At 37.8% G+C, this 17,380-nt stretch overlaps 1 protein-coding gene and 1 pseudogene across 1 annotated transcript; both read left to right on the forward strand.

Moving 5' to 3' along the window:
* The first annotated feature begins 999 nt into the window (after positions 1 to 999).
* On the forward strand, positions 1,000 to 1,950 carry LOC101106740 (olfactory receptor 5H8-like). Its single transcript, XM_004003765.3, has one exon. The coding sequence runs from the start codon at positions 1,021 to 1,023 to the stop codon at positions 1,948 to 1,950; it is 930 nt and encodes a 309-aa protein (XP_004003814.3). The 5' UTR covers positions 1,000 to 1,020.
* Positions 1,951 to 5,249: 3,299 nt separating this feature from the next.
* LOC101106994 (olfactory receptor 5H8-like) lies at positions 5,250 to 6,232 on the forward strand (annotated as a pseudogene).
* The last annotated feature ends 11,148 nt before the right edge of the window (positions 6,233 to 17,380 follow it).

Raw genomic sequence — 17,380 nt, forward strand, 5'->3', positions numbered from 1 at the left:
TTTTCATGCTTTCTTGTTTTAACATTATGAACACCATCCACTGGGTTAGTCATATATGCTGTAGTTCAGTAACTTCAATGACTTCCAAGTCATTATTCCTATTAAGTCCTTATTGAATGATACTAAGTTTATGTGATCTGGATGTTCAGAGATTGCTCCTTGCAAAAATGGGCCACTGCATCTGAGTTCTCAATCTCAGTTTTTGATTACTCTTCCCAGCTACCAAGTGACAATCTCTTTTACTAACTGTCCTTCATATCTATTATGCTATCAAGTCCTATTGACTTAAATCTAATTAATTTTGATCTCTTTGTCTTCCTCAAAAGCACACAATGACTTAAGAATTTCAAATGCATTTTAATCACTGAAGGACATTTATAAAATTCATATTACCTTTATTCATGACCTGCTGAATCAATTTCTATGATAATACCTCAGAATTTATTTTTGTACCAAAACTCCCCCAGAAAATTCTGATGTGTAATCTGGTTTGGGAATCATGGGCAAGAGTCATAGATTCCTGATTAGTATTTTTCACAACTGGTTGTTCACCCTGCAGTCTATTTTCTACAACCAAATATTTAATTTCAAAAATAACTCATGATGCCAATCCCTGTTTCAAAGTTTTCAATGAATGTCTATCCTTAAAGAATAAAGTTCAAGATCTTTCACATGGCACTGACTTACTTTTATAACCCAGGCCCTTTTGACAACTTACTTTTGACACTATATTCACCTTGAAAATGCAGGATAGTTTGCGCATAAATTTGCTCATGTTCAGAATGTCTTTCTTCTCTTCTACATCTATTCATGACTGTTTACATTTTAAAATAAAATGATTGCATTTTGCCAAAATAACAACTGCTAAAAATACTTTTTATGTTTTTAGTAAGAGTAAATAAAGGGCATTCATCATAGTGCATGGTTCTGTTACTGTCAATGAATTTTCTTTTAAGAATTCTTGTGAAATGTTCTTTTTCCATTTATTGCATTGTATTTCAGAGATCATCTGTCAAGGATATGGAAACAAAAAACATAACAGGGCTGACAGAGTTCATTCTCACAGGACTTACACATCAACCAGAGTGGCAGGTCCCCCTGTTCCTTCTGTTCTTGATGATATACCTCATCACCATTGTGGGAAACCTTGGTCTAATTGCACTCATCTGCAATGACCCTCACCTTCACATCCCCATGTACTTATTCCTTGGGAATCTGGCCTTTGTGGATACTTGGTTATCCTCCACAGTGACCCCCAAAATGCTGCTCAACTTCTTTGCCATGAGCAAAATGATCTCTCTTTCTGAATGTAAGATACAACTTTTTTCCTTTGCAAATTGCGTAACCACAGAATGTTTTCTGCTGGCAACAATGGCATTTGATCGCTATGTGGCCATATGCAAACCATTACTTTATCCAGTGATCATGACCAATAGACTATGTATCTGGCTGTTAGTTTTGTCATTTTTAGGTGGCCTCGTCCATGCCATAATTCATAATGCTTTTTTACTCAGATTAACCTTCTGCAATTCCATCATAGTACATCACTTTTATTATGACATTATACCATTGTTTAAGATTTCCTGTACTGACCCTTCAATTAATTTTCTTATGCTGTTCATTTTTGCTGGATCAATACAGGCATTCACCATTTCCATTGTTCTTGTCTCTTATACACTTGTTCTCTTTACAATCTTAAAAAAGAAGTCTCTACAAGGAATAAGGAAGGCCTTCTCCACTTGTGGAGCCCATCTCCTGTCTATCTCTTTATACTGTGGGCCTCTTCTCTTCATGTATGTGCTCCCTGGATCTGCACAAGAAAATGATCAGAATATGATGGACTCTCTGTTTTACACTGTCATAATTCCTTTCTTAAATCCAATAATTTACAGCCTGAGAAATAAGAAAGTCATAGACTCACTGACAAAAATGTTAAAGAGAAATATTTAGATATGATATTAATAAGTATTCTCTTTTCATTAAAATACTATAAAACTATACAATTAGATGTGTCTGTGTTGATTATTATTTAAAAGTTTTTGCATTTACAGTTGTACTATTCTTTTATTGACTTATTCCCAGGTGGCTCAGTGGTAAAGAATCTGCCTGCCAATACAGGAGAGACAGGAGATGTGGGTTCGATCACTGGGTCAGGAAGATCCCTTGGAGGAGTAAATAGCAACCCACTCCAGTATTCTTGACTGGAATATCCCATGGACAGAGGAGCCTGGTGGGCTACAGTCCACGCAGTCACAAGAAGTCAAACACGACTGAGCAACTAAGCATCAGTTCAGTTCAGTTCAGTCGCTCAGTCGTGTCAGACTCTTTGCGACCCCATGAACCACAACACGCCAGGCCTCCCTGTCCATCACCAACTCCCGGAGTTCACCCAAATCCATGCCCATTGAGTCGGTGATGCCATCCAATCATCTCATCCTTTGTCATCCCCTTCTTTCCTGCCCTTAATCTTTCCCAGCATCAGGGTCTTTTCCAATGAGTCAGCTCTTCGCATCAGGTGGCCAAAGTATTGGAGTTTCATCTTCAACATCAGTCCTTCCAATGAACACCCAGGACTGATCTGCTTTAGGATGGACTGGTTGGATCTCCTTGCAGTCCAAGGGACTCTCAAGAGTCTTGTCCAACATCACAGTTCAAAAGCATCAATTCTTCTGCACTCAGCTTTCTTTGTAGTCCAACTCTCACATCCATACATGACCACTGGAAAAACCATAGCATTGACTAAGCATACAAGATGTTAGTATCTAATAAGTTTCTTTAAACAACTTCATATTTTAATTATTTTTGTCATACCTAAAAAATTAGAGCAGAAAACAAGAATGAAAAAATTCTACAGGCCTATATGTTGCTCACTGTGGCTCTATAAATACATTCAGTTGTAAAACAGTGCAGGCCCTGTGAACAGGACTTGATGATGATATCTTTGCTATGTCTATAGCCATGTAGCCTGCAAACTCGTATCAAATTTAACTCCGTATGGAGGCGGGTTTGTGTTTGGAGTGAACAGAAGTAATTCCCAGGAATTTTGCTAGCAATCAAAAGTCCTATTATTCCACGTTATCTGAGGTATGGTAAATTTCACTTCTTGTGGGGATAAACTCCATTCCACACAGAGAAATAAAGAGAAATGAGAAAGCAATGAGGAAAAAATGGTATGGGAGTTAAGACAATGAAGACAGAGCTACACTGTTAAGAGATCCTCTTACCTTAATATGTTTCTTAGAGAAAGGGAAAGAGGTGAGTTGCCTCTTAACTGTAGATGATTCTTCTGTCTGTCCTTTCTAGGTGTGTCTGTATGTTATGGATCAACCTGAGAAACTTCACTAATTCAGAAAGCTAACAGATTAGGCTGATAATTTAAATTGGATAGACATAGAGAATAAGAGAGAAATGGCAGAACAGGAGAAGAATAGTCAAATACTTCTTGCAAACAAAATCCAGGAATGAACAGCTTCACTAGAAAGTTTTACCAAACATACAAAGAACTTATTTCAAAAGACAGAAAGTGAGAAAACATTCCCAAATTTACTCTGTTAATGTTTACCACCATTACCTTGATACCAAAACCAAAGATATTATTAAAAAATAATATTACAGTGCAATAACTTTGAAGGATGTAGATACAAATCAAATTCAACACTACCCAAAAGTATCATACACCATAATGAAGCTGGATTCATTCCAGGGTCAAGGATGATTCAACATATGCAAATCAATAAATACCATATCAACAAAAGGAAAGGAAAAAAACACATGATCATCTCAGTAGATTTAGAAAAAACATTTGATAAAATTCAACATCCATTCAGGAATAACCTATCACCAAAGTATATATAGAGGGAACATATCTCAATATACAAAAATCCATTTACAACAAACCCACAGCCAGTATAATACTCAATGGAGTATTATAATGAAGAGCTGAAATTTAGGAAAGAAACAAAGATGCTCACTCTCACCATTTCTATTCAATATCATATTGGAAGTCTTAGCCACAGAAACCAGACAAGAAAAAGAAATGAAAGGTGCTCACACTGGAAAGGGAAATGTTAAATTGTCACTATTTGCAGATGAGATAACACTCTATATAGAGAAGTTCCATGACTCCACACAAAACCTGTTAGAACTAGTAAATTAACTCAGCAAGGTATCAGGATACAAGATTAATATACAGAAATCGGTTGCATTTCTTTACACTAACAATGAAATATCAGAAAAAGAAAATATAAAACAACTCCATTTAAAACTGCATCAAAAAATAACTAGGAATAAACTTAACCAAGCAAGCGAAAGACCTATATACAAAACTTTAAAACACTGATAAATAAAACTGAAAATGACTTAAAAGAATTGGAAGGATATCTCATGCTCTTGGATTGGAAGAATTAATTATGCTAAAGTGGCCATAGTACACAAAGCAATCAGTGCATTTAATGCAAGCCCTATCAAAATATCCAGGATACTTTTCACAGATAGAACAAATAACCTGAAATTTATCTGGAACAATGAGACCCCAGATTGCCAAATTTGTCTTGGGGAAAAATAACAACAAAGCTTGAATATATATATATATAACCCTTCTATACTTCAGACTATATGACAAAGCTACAGTAAGCAAAACAGAATGTTTGGGGCACAAAAACAGACATATAGAACAATGGAACAGACTGCATATGAGTTATATGATTGATGAGTTATCAATCAATTTTTAATGAAAATCTACCTAGTCAACTAAATGACTTCTCTGTTCTTCACTGACCACCACCTTCACATCAAATATGTCACCAAAGTGGTGATTCTACATTGTGAATTCTTTTGCATTCTCTTCACTCTCCTCTCAAAGTCATTTTACCCAGGGCTAGGTGGCTAGTGGTAAAGAACCTGCTTGCCAATGCAGGAGACATAAGAGCAGGTTCAATCCCCAGTTCGGGAAAATCCCCTGGAGGAGGAGATGGCAAGCCACTCCGGTACTCTTGCCTGGAGAGTCCCATGGACAGAGGAGCCTGGTGGGCTACAGTCCATAGGGTCACAAAGAGTCAGACACAACTGAAGAGACTTAGCACACATGCAGGCATATTTCATCCAAATAGATCTCATCTATTATAGAAAATAAAATTAAGAGGGCATTCTGATACGCATGGTTTATTTCAACTCTCATTCCCATTTATTCATGTTGAAAATTCTTTGTGTCTTTATTTCTGGTTTACTCCATTTCATTTCAGGTAATACCCAGTGAGGACATGGAAAAGGAAAATGCAATGTTGCTGACAGAATTCATTCTCACAGGACTCACATATCAGCCAGAAGGGCGAATTCCCCTGTTCTTTTTGTTCTTGGTGATATATCTCCTCACCATTATGGGAAACCTTGGCCTCATTGCTCTCATCTGCAATGATCCTCACCTTCACATCCCCATGTACTTATTTCTTGAGAATTTGGCCTTGGTGGATGCCTGGATATCATCCACAGTGACACCCCAGCTGCTGGTCAGTTTCTTTGCAAAGGACAAAATGATGTCTCTCACTGAATGTAAGATACATTTTTTTCCCCTTTGGAACCAGCATAACCACCAAATACTGTTGGCTGGCAACAATGGCATATGATTGCTATGTGGCCATTTGCAAACCATTACTTTCTCCAGTTATTATGACCAATAAACTATGCATTCAGCTATTAGTTTCATCATTTTTAGGTGGCCTTTTCCATGCCATACTTCATAATATAACTTTTATTAAGATTGACCTTCTGTAATTCTAATATAATACATCACTGTTACTGTGAATTCGTACCACTCTTTAAGATTTCCTGTACTGACCCTTCCACTAATTTTCTGATGTTATTTATTTTCTCTTGGTTAATACAGATGTTCAGCATTCTTACTGTTCTCATCTCTTATACATTTATTCTTTTTACAGTCTTAAAAAAGAAGTTGGTACAAGGCATAAATAAGGCCTTCTCCACCTGTGGGGCCTAACTCCTATCTGTTTATTTATACTATGGGCCTCTTCTTGTCATGTATATACACCCTAGGTCTGCACAAGCAGATGATCAAAATATGATGTACTCTCTATTTTACATGATCATAATTCCCTTCTTAAATCCAATTATATATAGCTTGAGAAATAAAGTCATAGATTCACTGGCAAAAGTGTTGAAGAAGAATGCTCATATCAGTTCACTTTTTACTGAAATAGTCATAAATTGTGCAGATTAGATGTTGCTACTATTGACCAGGATTCAAATTTTTTTGCAGTTATCATTATTACCCTAGTGTTTTAAAGAATTAAGCTGAGAGTACTAATAAGCATCTGAAACTCTGTGTACATGTTACACAAAAAAGTAGATAAAATTCTAATCAAGTGTTCATGTTATACCAAAAAATTAAAGATGAAAACAAATTAAAATCTTCTGCATATATCTTCTCAATATGTCTGCATAAATGCATTAAGTGCTATGATAGTATATTCACTCTGAAAAGAATTTAAATATGGTATCTTTGATATTAAGAAACCTTCACAGCCTGAAGAATCATATCATGTTTAAACTCCCCAGTGGTGACAAACCTGTGTTTGAATAAACAGAGGGCAAATTTCAGGAATTCTGCTAGCAATCAAAAAGTCTTCCATTTCACTCTATGTGGGACATACATAGTAAATTTCACTTTTTTGTAGAGTTTCAACTCTCTGTGCCTCAATTTTGCCCAGTTGTTCAATTGTGTCTCACTCTTTGCAACCCTGTGGATTGTAGCCTACCAGGCTCCTCTGTCCATGGGATTTCCCAGGCAAGAATACTGAGTGGGTTGCCATTTCCTCTTGCATGGGATCTTTCAACCCAAGGATAGAGCCTGCATCTTCTGCATTGGCAGGCAGGTTCTTTACCACTGAGCCACCTGGGAAGCCATGCAACTCTCTAATCATACAAAAAATGCAACAGAAATGAGTAGTCAATAAAAATGAAAAATGAGAAAGGAGTTACAGCAGGGAAAATCAGGTCAAATTGCAAGAGGATGCTGTTAGCTCAACGTGTGTCTATGTCTAACAAGAAGAGGGAGGGTGTCTCTCACTATCCTTCCTCTTGAATGGTTCTGTCCAGTTTGGGGGTATGTTGTAAGGTAATCTGAAAAGCTTTACTGATTGAGAAAGCTAAACAATGAGACTGAAGATTTAATTGGGATGGGCATAGAAAGGAAAAAAAGAGGTGGCAGAATGTGAAGGAAATGGTCTCAACTTTCATACAATTCTAAGAAATATGAAACTAATCAGAAAAAAGAAGTAATATGTATAGATTATTAGAATGTGTTGTTAACAAGAAGCCTCAAGTGCATATTACCAAAGTACAAATAACATTAAAATGATCTATCAGAGTTCAATGAGTAGCTGGGAAAGACATGAAAATGAGCCAAAGTTTGCATGATTTGTGCCCCCACGATCCTTAAATGTTAGCTTTTGTCACAATCCACACTTTAAGAATAGTAAGTGATTCGTCTTCAGGTATATCCCTGACCTTCCAGTCTCACCACTGATCCCATACACATTCCTACTAACACCACTGATGCCCTCACTCTAAAACTACTCACATCTGTCGTTTTCAACATTCTTGATACTTTTACTACTTGGTTATGTTCCAGACATTGTTGTCAGATTATTTATTATGGAAAGAACTCTGATTAATATTTCTCTTCAATAATTTTTAATGGATTGTATTGCTATCAGATTATGTATATATATTGTATACCTATCTAGAAATCTCTATATGCATATGTATATGTTTGTTTATGTGTATCAACATATTGCATGATTTATAAACATATCTATCCTTAACTATAACTTACCCTGAATTTGTTCATGTTGGCATTATTTGGGGTCTTTCCCCCAAAAAATCTTGATTTAACTCCAAATTCTCTTCTTCCACTATTCTCCTAATGGGCCCAATGCTATAACAAAAATGAATCACTGAAACTCTTCCGGACAAATCTTCCTCTCAGGTACATTTTTTTTTTTTTCCCAATACAGGTCTCTCCACTGGAACATTCTCCCCAAGTATATTTATCTTCATTTGAAATTATAACAGTCCTTCCTTCAAGGTCTATCTTAAATGTTATACCTTCCACAACACATTTCCATAACACCTCAAAGAGAAAAAGAATGCTCCCTCATTTTGAAACATTGAATAGTTTATTTATACTCTTAGGCCATGTATAACACTGTAATTCTTACTTTGGGCCTATAAGCCATTTTTAGGTTACAGTTTAGAACTCTCACTATTCTCTCATTTATTCCCATGTGGTGCTTAGCACAGTTGCCTACACACATGAGGTCCTAAATAAATATGCAATATATGTAAACTTGAAATTATTCTGACAGCACAAATATTTCAAATGAAGTATGAATGCATCACTTACTTTTCAGTCTTGCAATGAGCCCACAGAGATTACTAGGCCTGGGATGGCTACTCTATGTCAAGGCACCTTCATGTGTTTCTTTCAAGATGATCACAAGCATCACATACCTAAAGCGAATTAATCTTGTTCTTAGAAAGAGGATCAGCCCCAGTGATAGAGTATGACAAAATATCAGGGTGAAGCTCTTTAGTTAGATATTTGGGTTAAAGATACAAACCATATAAATATTTATAACAATAACATTATTACATATTTTTGGAGGTGCAGATCACAAGATTAGCCCAGGTGATCTGCTTTCCTTTTGCTTCTTGAGGGACATCACCAAACCCCAGAAAGCAAATGAAAGGATAACAGTCATGATGCTTTCATTATTTTTCACTAGGGAATCTATGTATTTCCATATATCTATAATGCAGTCATTTTCATTGCTATATAATATTCCCATTGTTCTGATATTTTTTCCTATAATTTAAAGTTTTGCTTTTTTATACACATATAGTTATGACCCAAAGACTACACTGCTAATATAAGCAAATGATATATGTGTTTTATAATCATAAAGGTTTGTTTCCCTAATTGGCCTTTTGTTTGAATGAAAAGGTTGACACCAAGCTATGAGTATGTGAGCATGGTTTACCTGTCAAGTCTTCTTTAGGTTAGGTGGGTATGAAGAAGGCACTGGGGGTCTCTCAGAAACTCAGGCTTCCTCTGTAGCCTTCTGTTGAACATGTCTAATCTAGAGATCCTACTGCTCTGATGTGTCTTTCAAAAGAGATCTTAACTATTTTATGCTCTCCAGAAATTCACCAAACTCCTCACTGCTGTTTTCCCATTCTCACTTCTATGAAACACTTTTTTCATTTTTGAATATCATGTATGTCATTTCAGTATCATGTTGGAAAAGATGTCAAGTATGAACTTGAGTAAAGCTCAAGAAACTGTGAAATTAAATTACATATGTATTATTTAACGGTATTTAGATGCAATGAACTATCACATTGCTTATGGCAATGCTAAGTTCATCCAGTTTTCTGGAACACTACTTATACTGGATTAAACTACACATTGGAGATGCTAATAATATAACATAAATACTCTTTATTATGAAGCTGTATTGATTTTCTTAACCTAGAGATTTAAAAGACTCCACGGTTCCTCTCTCTTTATGTACATTTATAAACATTTTTTTTCTCATCGTTTTATAATATCTTATGCTGTTGGGAAGTTTCAGAATATTATCCTACACAGTGTTCAAATAGGGCTTCCCAGGCTGTCCAGTGGTTAAGACTTGACCTTGCAATGCAGGGGATGCCGGTTCAATTTTGGTCTGGGAAGATCCTACATGTGTGTTTTTCTGGAATTCCCTTCCTTTTCTATGATCCAGCACATGTTGGCAATTTGATCTCTGGTTCCTGGGCCTTTTCTAAACCCACCTTGGATATGTGGAAGTTCTCAGTTCATGAAATGCTGAAGCCTAGCTTGAAGGATTTTGAGCATAACCTTACTAGTGTGGGAGATGAGTATAATAGTCCAGTAGTCTGAACATTCTTTAGTACTGCCCTTCTTGGGAATTGGGATGAGGACTGACCTTTTCTAGTACTGTGGCCGCTTCTCGGTTTAAAATTTGCTGACATATTAAGTGCAGCACTTTAATAGTATCATCTTTTAGGATTTTAAATAGCTGGAATTCTGTCACCTCCACTAGCTTTATTGGCAGCAGTGATTCTTAAGGCCCACTTGACTTCACACTCCAGAGTGTCTGGCTCTGGGTGAGTGACCACACCATTGTGGTTATCTGGGTCATTAAGATCTTTTCTGTATATTTTTGCCATCTCTTCTTGATCTCTTCTGCATCTATTAGGTCTTTATCATTTCTGTCCTTAATTGTGCCCGTTTTTAGATGAAATGTTCCTTTGATATTTCCAATATTCTTGACGAGATCTCTAGTCCTTCCCATTCTGTTGTTTTCCTCTATTTCTTTGCATTGTTCATTGAAGAAGGCCTTCTTGTCCCTCCTTGCTATTCTCTGGCACTCTGCATTTAGTTGAGTGTAGCTTTCCCTTTATCCCTTGCTTTTGGCTTCTCTTTTTTCCTCAGCTATTTGTAAAGCTTCCTCAGACAGCTACTTTGGCTTCTTGCATTTTTCTTTGGGATGGCTTTGCTCACTGACTCCTGTACAATATTATGAACCCCTGTCCATAGTTCTTCAGGCACTCTGTTTACTAGACCTAATCTCTTGAATCTATTTGTCACCTCCACTGTAAATTTGATTTAAGTCATAGCTGACTGGCTTAGTGGTTTTCCCCACTTTCTTTAAAATAAGCTCCAGGTCTTGTTTTTTCTGACTGTATACAGCTTCTCCATCTTTGGCTGCAAAGAATGTAATCAATTTCATTTCAGTATTGACCATTTGATGATGTCCATATTTAAAGTCATCTCTTGTGTTGTTGAAAAAGGATGTTCTTTATGATCAGTGCATTCTCTTGGCAGATTTCTGTTAGCCTTTGCCTTGCTTCGTTTTGTACTCCAAGGCCAAATCTGTCTGTTACTCTAGGTATCTCTTTACTTCCTACTTTTGCATTCCAATACCCTATGAATAGGACATACAACTTTTTTCGGTGTTAGTTCTAGGAAGTCTTGTAGATCTTCAAGTGTACCCACTGTCAACTTGGCACCCATAAACACTTTTTAAAACTGTAATTAAACTTCAAATAAGGATAACAGTAAGGGCATAATTCTACCAATAATGATGCAATTGTGCTGTGTACAATCAAAAATGCACCAAAAAAGGGGCTTCCCTGGCAGTCCTGCGGTTAAGAATCTGCCTGCCCAATGCAAGGGACATGGGTTCTATCCCTGTTCAGGAAGATTCCACATGCCACGGGACAATGAAGCCTGTGTGCCACAATTACTAAGCCTGTGCTCTAGAGCCTGCAACCTACTGAAGCCACTGCTCTCTGGTGCCTGAGCTGCACAACAAGAGAAGTCACCATAATAAAAAGCTCATGCACCTCAAAGAAGAGTAGTCCCTATTTGCTGCAACTAGAGAAAGCCTGCACAGAAAGTCTTCTGCAGCAACGAAGACCCAGTGCAGCCAAAAATAAGTAAATAAAATAAGTAAATAAATTATTTTAAAAGGCACTAAGAGGGAAAATATTTACTCTTTAATATCTGATAACTTAAATACAATGATGTTAAGTTGACAATGATTAATCATATTTACTCAATTCATCTTATGATAAGGGAATAATAGTGTAAGGAAAAGTAAGACATTTGTTGTACACAAGCATACACACATACACCATAATGTACTCTTATCAAAGTAAGGAAGAAATACTCAAGGCATTTTGTAACTGATCTCATGGTATTTATAACTACCTTCTTCCACTTTCAAATCCATTTTCCCTTTACTTTCATAAAGTACTGCAGTTAGTCACTATTCTTTATCTGGTAGGGTGACCCAAATCATCATTCTCAAAGAGTCTAGAAAATTCGAAGTTCTGCCCAATTAAAAAAAAAAATTATTGGGGGCTTCCCTGGTGGCTTAGCTGTAAAGAAGTCACCTGCCAATTTAGGAAATGAGAGCTCAATCCCTGGGTTGGGAAGATCCCTCAGAAAAGGAAATGGCAACCTACTCCAGTATTCTTACCTGGGAAATCCCGTGGACAGAGGAACCTGGTGGGCTACAGTCCATGGGGTTGCAAACGAGTCGGACATGACTTAGCGACATAACAATAACAATAGCTGATTACGATGTTATATTAGTGTCTGCAGAACAGCAAAGTGACTTAGTTATACATATATCTACTCTTTTTAAGATTCTTTTCCAATATAGGTCATTGCAGAGTATTGAATAGAGTTCTCTGTGCTATACAGTAGGTCCTTATTAGTTATCTGTTTCGTATCATAGAGTAGTGTGTATGTGTCACTCCCAATCTTCCAATTTATCCCTTTCCTCTTATCCTCTAGTAACTATAACTTTGTTTTCTAAATCTGTAACTCTATTTCTGTTTTATAGATATATTAATTTGTAGGCTTTTTCAAAATTCTACATATAAGTGATATCATAATTGTCTTTCTCTGTCTGACTTGCTTTATTCAGAATGACCATCTCTAGATCCATTCATGTTGCTTCCTTTGTTGAAGTTTGCCACTGAAGTAAGTTTCAGAGACTAGTACTTTTAAGAGATGCTCTGAGGGATTTTCTTTTTCCAGACACAATTTTGGAGCAGTAGTCCCATTATGGAGCAGTAGTCCATTTTCCCTTGGTAGTCAGGATCAGTCACTTCTGGTGACTTAGCCTTCCTTGCCTGATGATTCAGAGGAATGAGGAGCCCAAAGTGGCCCAGTAGCACTCCTAAGATCCTACTCAATGGAATCACTGCTATGTGTGCTGGTGGAAATATTCTTCCCTCTGGCTATAAGGGCTCTCAACCTCTGAGCATAATATCTTGGAAAATGAAGTTAAGTTGTCTAATGAATCTCTAGGTGTAATACTGAGTAGTGCCATTTCCATTTCTACTTCTTGATTTTTGACCTATGAATCCTGGCTATCTGAGAAACAGTACTATGTATCAGATGCTGATTTTAAAAGCACACAGCCTTCTGAAGAACCTTGATCACCTATGGTACTGTCCATCCAGGAAATACTGTAACTGAGTTATAAAAGGCCTTTCTGACATTCTCTCAATCTAACAGCTTCAGACAAGTGAACTCAATAGTAATGGGGCCATCATCACATTTCATTTACTGTTGAAGTAACATGAGCAGTAGATAAGTAATCTTGTAAGTCCACAGAGAGTTGTTTTGGCAGAAACACTTTGTCTGCAGGGAAGGAAAATCAGTATCTAGAGTTAGTACCTATTCTAGTAAGGACAAAACACTGACCTTTCCACAGTGGAAAATTGTCCAGTGTAATCAATCTGTCACCAGGAAGCTAGCTTATCACCTTGATAAACAGTACACTATCAAGGACTCATTGTTGGTCTCTGCTGGCAGACTGGGCACTAAGATGTGGCCATGGCCAGGCTGGCCATGGTGAGTAGAAGCCCATGTTGCTGATTCCACAGGTAAACTTTATTCCTGCCACCATGGTCCCCTTTGAGTCCCTTTGGTGTTGACCAGGGTAGGGTGGCTGAGAAGAAGGGAGTGGCAACCCACTCCAGTACTCTTGGCTGGAGAATCCCATGGATGGAGGAGCCTGGTGGGCTGCAGTCCATGGGGTCGCTAAGACTCGGACGTGACTGAGTGACTTCACTTTAACTTTTCACTTTCATGCATTGGAGAAGGAAATGGCAACCTGCTCCAGTGTTCTTACCTGGAGAATCCTAGAGACGGCGGAGCCTAGTGGGCTGCCATTTATGGGGTCGCACAGAGTCGGACACGACTGACACGGCTTAGCAGCAGCAGCTGCTGCAGCAGCAGGGTGGCTGAAGAAAAATGTTGACTGGTATCCATGACTGGATCATCCTGTCCACTTCATTATTAAAGTCATCCACTGCTGAAGTCATCCTTCAGTGAGTATTCACATCCGGCACAAATATCTATGATTTTTCCCATTTAGAGGGAAATATCCACATACTTCTTCCTCAACTATCCTTGCCATCAATTTTCCAGTATTAGTGCTTCAAAGTCCCTTACCATCCAGCCAAACTATTGGTTAAAGCCCACGAATCACTATATAATCACATACCTGGCCATTTATATTTACAAGCAAGTAAGCTATCAGGTATCCAAGTTCTGTCCATTGGGAAGATTTTCTATCACACTGTCTGCCAGGGAAGTCACAGAGCAGGAATAGTGTTAGAGTAGTCCACTTTGGGATGGTGTCTGCATATGATGCAGAACCACTGGTAAACCAGATCCGGGTCTTCTATTCCTCTGTTAATTATAGACAACCCCTACCCCTCCTATTAGGCCACAAGTGCAGGCTGGGATGGAGAATCCAGTGCAGCAGGCATGGGAACCATGGGCATATGGGTTGCTTCTTCATAGACATTACTGGTACCTTCAAGGCTTGCTCAGGCTAAAACATGTACATACCACTTGCATTTAATAATGATATGACAGTGTACTCCCAATTTAATGGCCTGGCAATCATACAACACCCAATTCAGGAAAGGCAGCTCAGATGCCATGTAAAACTGATGACCCGTTATTAAGCATTCAGTCTGAGACACCAGGGAAGCCCCTGATAGGGCACAGGGCAGGCTAATAGCTGTTTGTCACATGCTGCTCTTCAGTGGATCTATTATATATAACTCTTTGCAACCCCATGGATTGCAGCATGCCAGGTTTGACTGTCCTTCACTGTCTCCAGGAGCTTGTTCAAACTCATGTCCATTGAGTTAATGATGCCATCCAACCATCTCACCCTGTCACCCCATTTTTCTCATGCCTTCGATCTTTCCCAGCATCAGCGTCTTTTTTAATGTGTCAGCACTTCACATCAGGTGCCCAAAGTATTGGAGCTTCAACTTCAGCATCAGTCCTTCCAATGAATATTCAAGATTGATTTCTTTTAGGATTAACTGGTTTGATCAACTTGCTGGCCAAGATAATCTTAAGAGCCTTCTCCAGCATTAAATTTTGAAAGCATTTAAGCAATACTTTGGTGCTGAGCCTTCTTTATGGTCCAACTCTCAAATCTGTACATGACTACTGGAAAAACAATAGCTTTGACTATACAATGGTTCTATGAAGACCTACAAGATCTTCTAGAACTAGCACACACAAAAAGCTGTCCTTTTCATCATAGGGGACTGGATTGCAAAAGTAGGAAGTCAAGAGATATCTGGAGTTACAGGCAAATTTGGCCTTTGAGTACAAAATGAAGCAGGGGAAAGGTTAACAGAGTTTTGCCAAGAGAATGCATTGGTCATAGCAAACACCTTCTTCCAACAACACAAGAGATAACTCTACACATGACATCATCACCAGATGGTTAGTACCAAAATCATATTGATTATATTCTTTGCAGCCAAAGATGGAGAAGCTCTATACAGTCAGCAAAAACAAGACTGGCATCTCACTGTGGCTCAGATAATTAACTCCTTATTGCAAAATTCAGATTTAAATTGAAGAAAGTAGGGAAAACCACTAGACCATTCAGGTATGACCTAACTTAATCTTATGATTATACAGTAGAAGTTACAAATAGATTCAAAGGATTATATCTGACAGAGTGCCTGAAGAACTATGAATGGAGGTTCATGACATTGAACAGGAGGCAGTGATCAAGACCATCCTCAAGAAAATGAAATGCAAAAAGGCAAAATGGTTGTCTGAGGCCTTGCAAATACCTGACAAAAGAAGAGAAGCAAAAGGCAAAGAGAAAAGGAAAGATAAACCCATTTGATTGCAGAGTCCCAAAGAACACCAAGGAGAGATAAGAAAGCCTTTTTCGGTGATCAATTCAAAGAAATAGAAAACAAAAATAGAATGAGAAAGACTAGAGTTCTCTTCAAGAAAATTAGAGATATCAAAGGAACATTTCATGCAAAGATGGGCACAATAAAGGACAAAAACAGTATGGACCTAAGAAGCAGAATATATTAAGAAGAGGTGGCAAGAATATACAAAAGAACAATACAGAAAAGATCTTCATGACCCAGATAATCATGATGGTGTGATCACTCACCTAGAGCTAGACATCCTGGAATGCGAAGTCAAGTGGGCCTTAGGAAGCACCACCACAAACAAAAATAATGACGGTGATGGAATTCCAGTTGAACTAATTCAAATCCTAAAAGATGATGCCGTTAAATAGCTGCACTCAACATGCCAGAAAATTTGGAAAACTCAGCAGAGGCCACAGGACTGGAAAAGATCAGTTTTCATTTCAATCCCCAAAAAAGCAATGCCAAAAAATGCTCAAACTACTGCACAGTTGCACTCATCTCTCACATTAGCAAAGGAACACTCAAATTCTCCAAGCAAGGTTTCAATAGTACATGAACAATGACTTCCATTTGTTCAAGCTGGATTTAGAAAAGGTAGAGGAACCAGAGATCAAATTGTCAACATCTGTTGGAACCTTGAAAAAGCAGGAGAGTTCCAGAAAAACATCTACTTCTGCATCATTGACTATGCCAAAACCTTTGACTGTGTGGATCACAATAAACTGTGGAAAATTCTGAATGAGATGGGGATGCCAGATCATCTTACCTACCTCCTGAGAAATCTGTATGCAGGTCAAGAAGCAACAGTTAGAACTGGACATAAAACAATGGACTGGTTCCAAATTTGGAAAGGAGTACGTCAAGGCTATATATTGTCACTGTGCTTATTTAACTTATATGCAGAGTACATCATGAGAAATACTGGGTTGGATGAAACACAAGCTGGAATCCAGATTGCTGGGAGAAATATCAATAACCTCAGATATGCAGATGACACCACCCTTATGGCAGAAAGTGAAGAAGAACTAAAGAGGCTCTTGATGAAAGTGAATGAGAAGAGTGAAAAAGTTGGCTTAAAATTCAACATTCAAAAAGCTAAGATCATGGCATCCAGTCCCATCACTTCATGGCAAATAGATGGGGAAACAATGGAAACAGTGAGAGACTTTATATTTTGGGGGAGCTCCAAAATCACTGTAGATGGTGACTGCAGCCACAAAATTAAAACACATTTGCTCGTTGGATGAAAAGCTATGACAAACCTAGACAGCATATTAAAAAGCAGAGAATACTTTGCCAACAAAGGTCTGCCTAATCATATCTATGATTTTTCCAGTAATCATATATGGATGTGAGAGTTGGACCATAAAGAAAGTTGAGCACTGAAGAATTGATGCCTTGGAATTGTGGTGTTGGAGAAGACTCTTAAGAGTCCCTTGGACTTCAAGGAGATCCAACAAGTCAGTCCTAAAAGAAATCATTCCTGAATATTCATTGGAAGGACCAATGATGAAGCTGAAACTCCAATACTTTGGCCACCTGATGTGAAGAACTGACTCAT

This window comes from Ovis aries, chromosome 1 (genome assembly GCF_016772045.2).
Source record: "Ovis aries strain OAR_USU_Benz2616 breed Rambouillet chromosome 1, ARS-UI_Ramb_v3.0, whole genome shotgun sequence".
Lineage (NCBI taxonomy): Eukaryota > Metazoa > Chordata > Mammalia > Artiodactyla > Bovidae > Ovis > Ovis aries.

What these genes read in the sequence shown, in the direction of transcription:
- LOC101106740 (XM_004003765.3), top strand. Translation starts at nt 1,021, where the DNA reads ATGGAAACAAAAAACATAACAGGGCTGACAGAGTTCATTCTCACAGGA.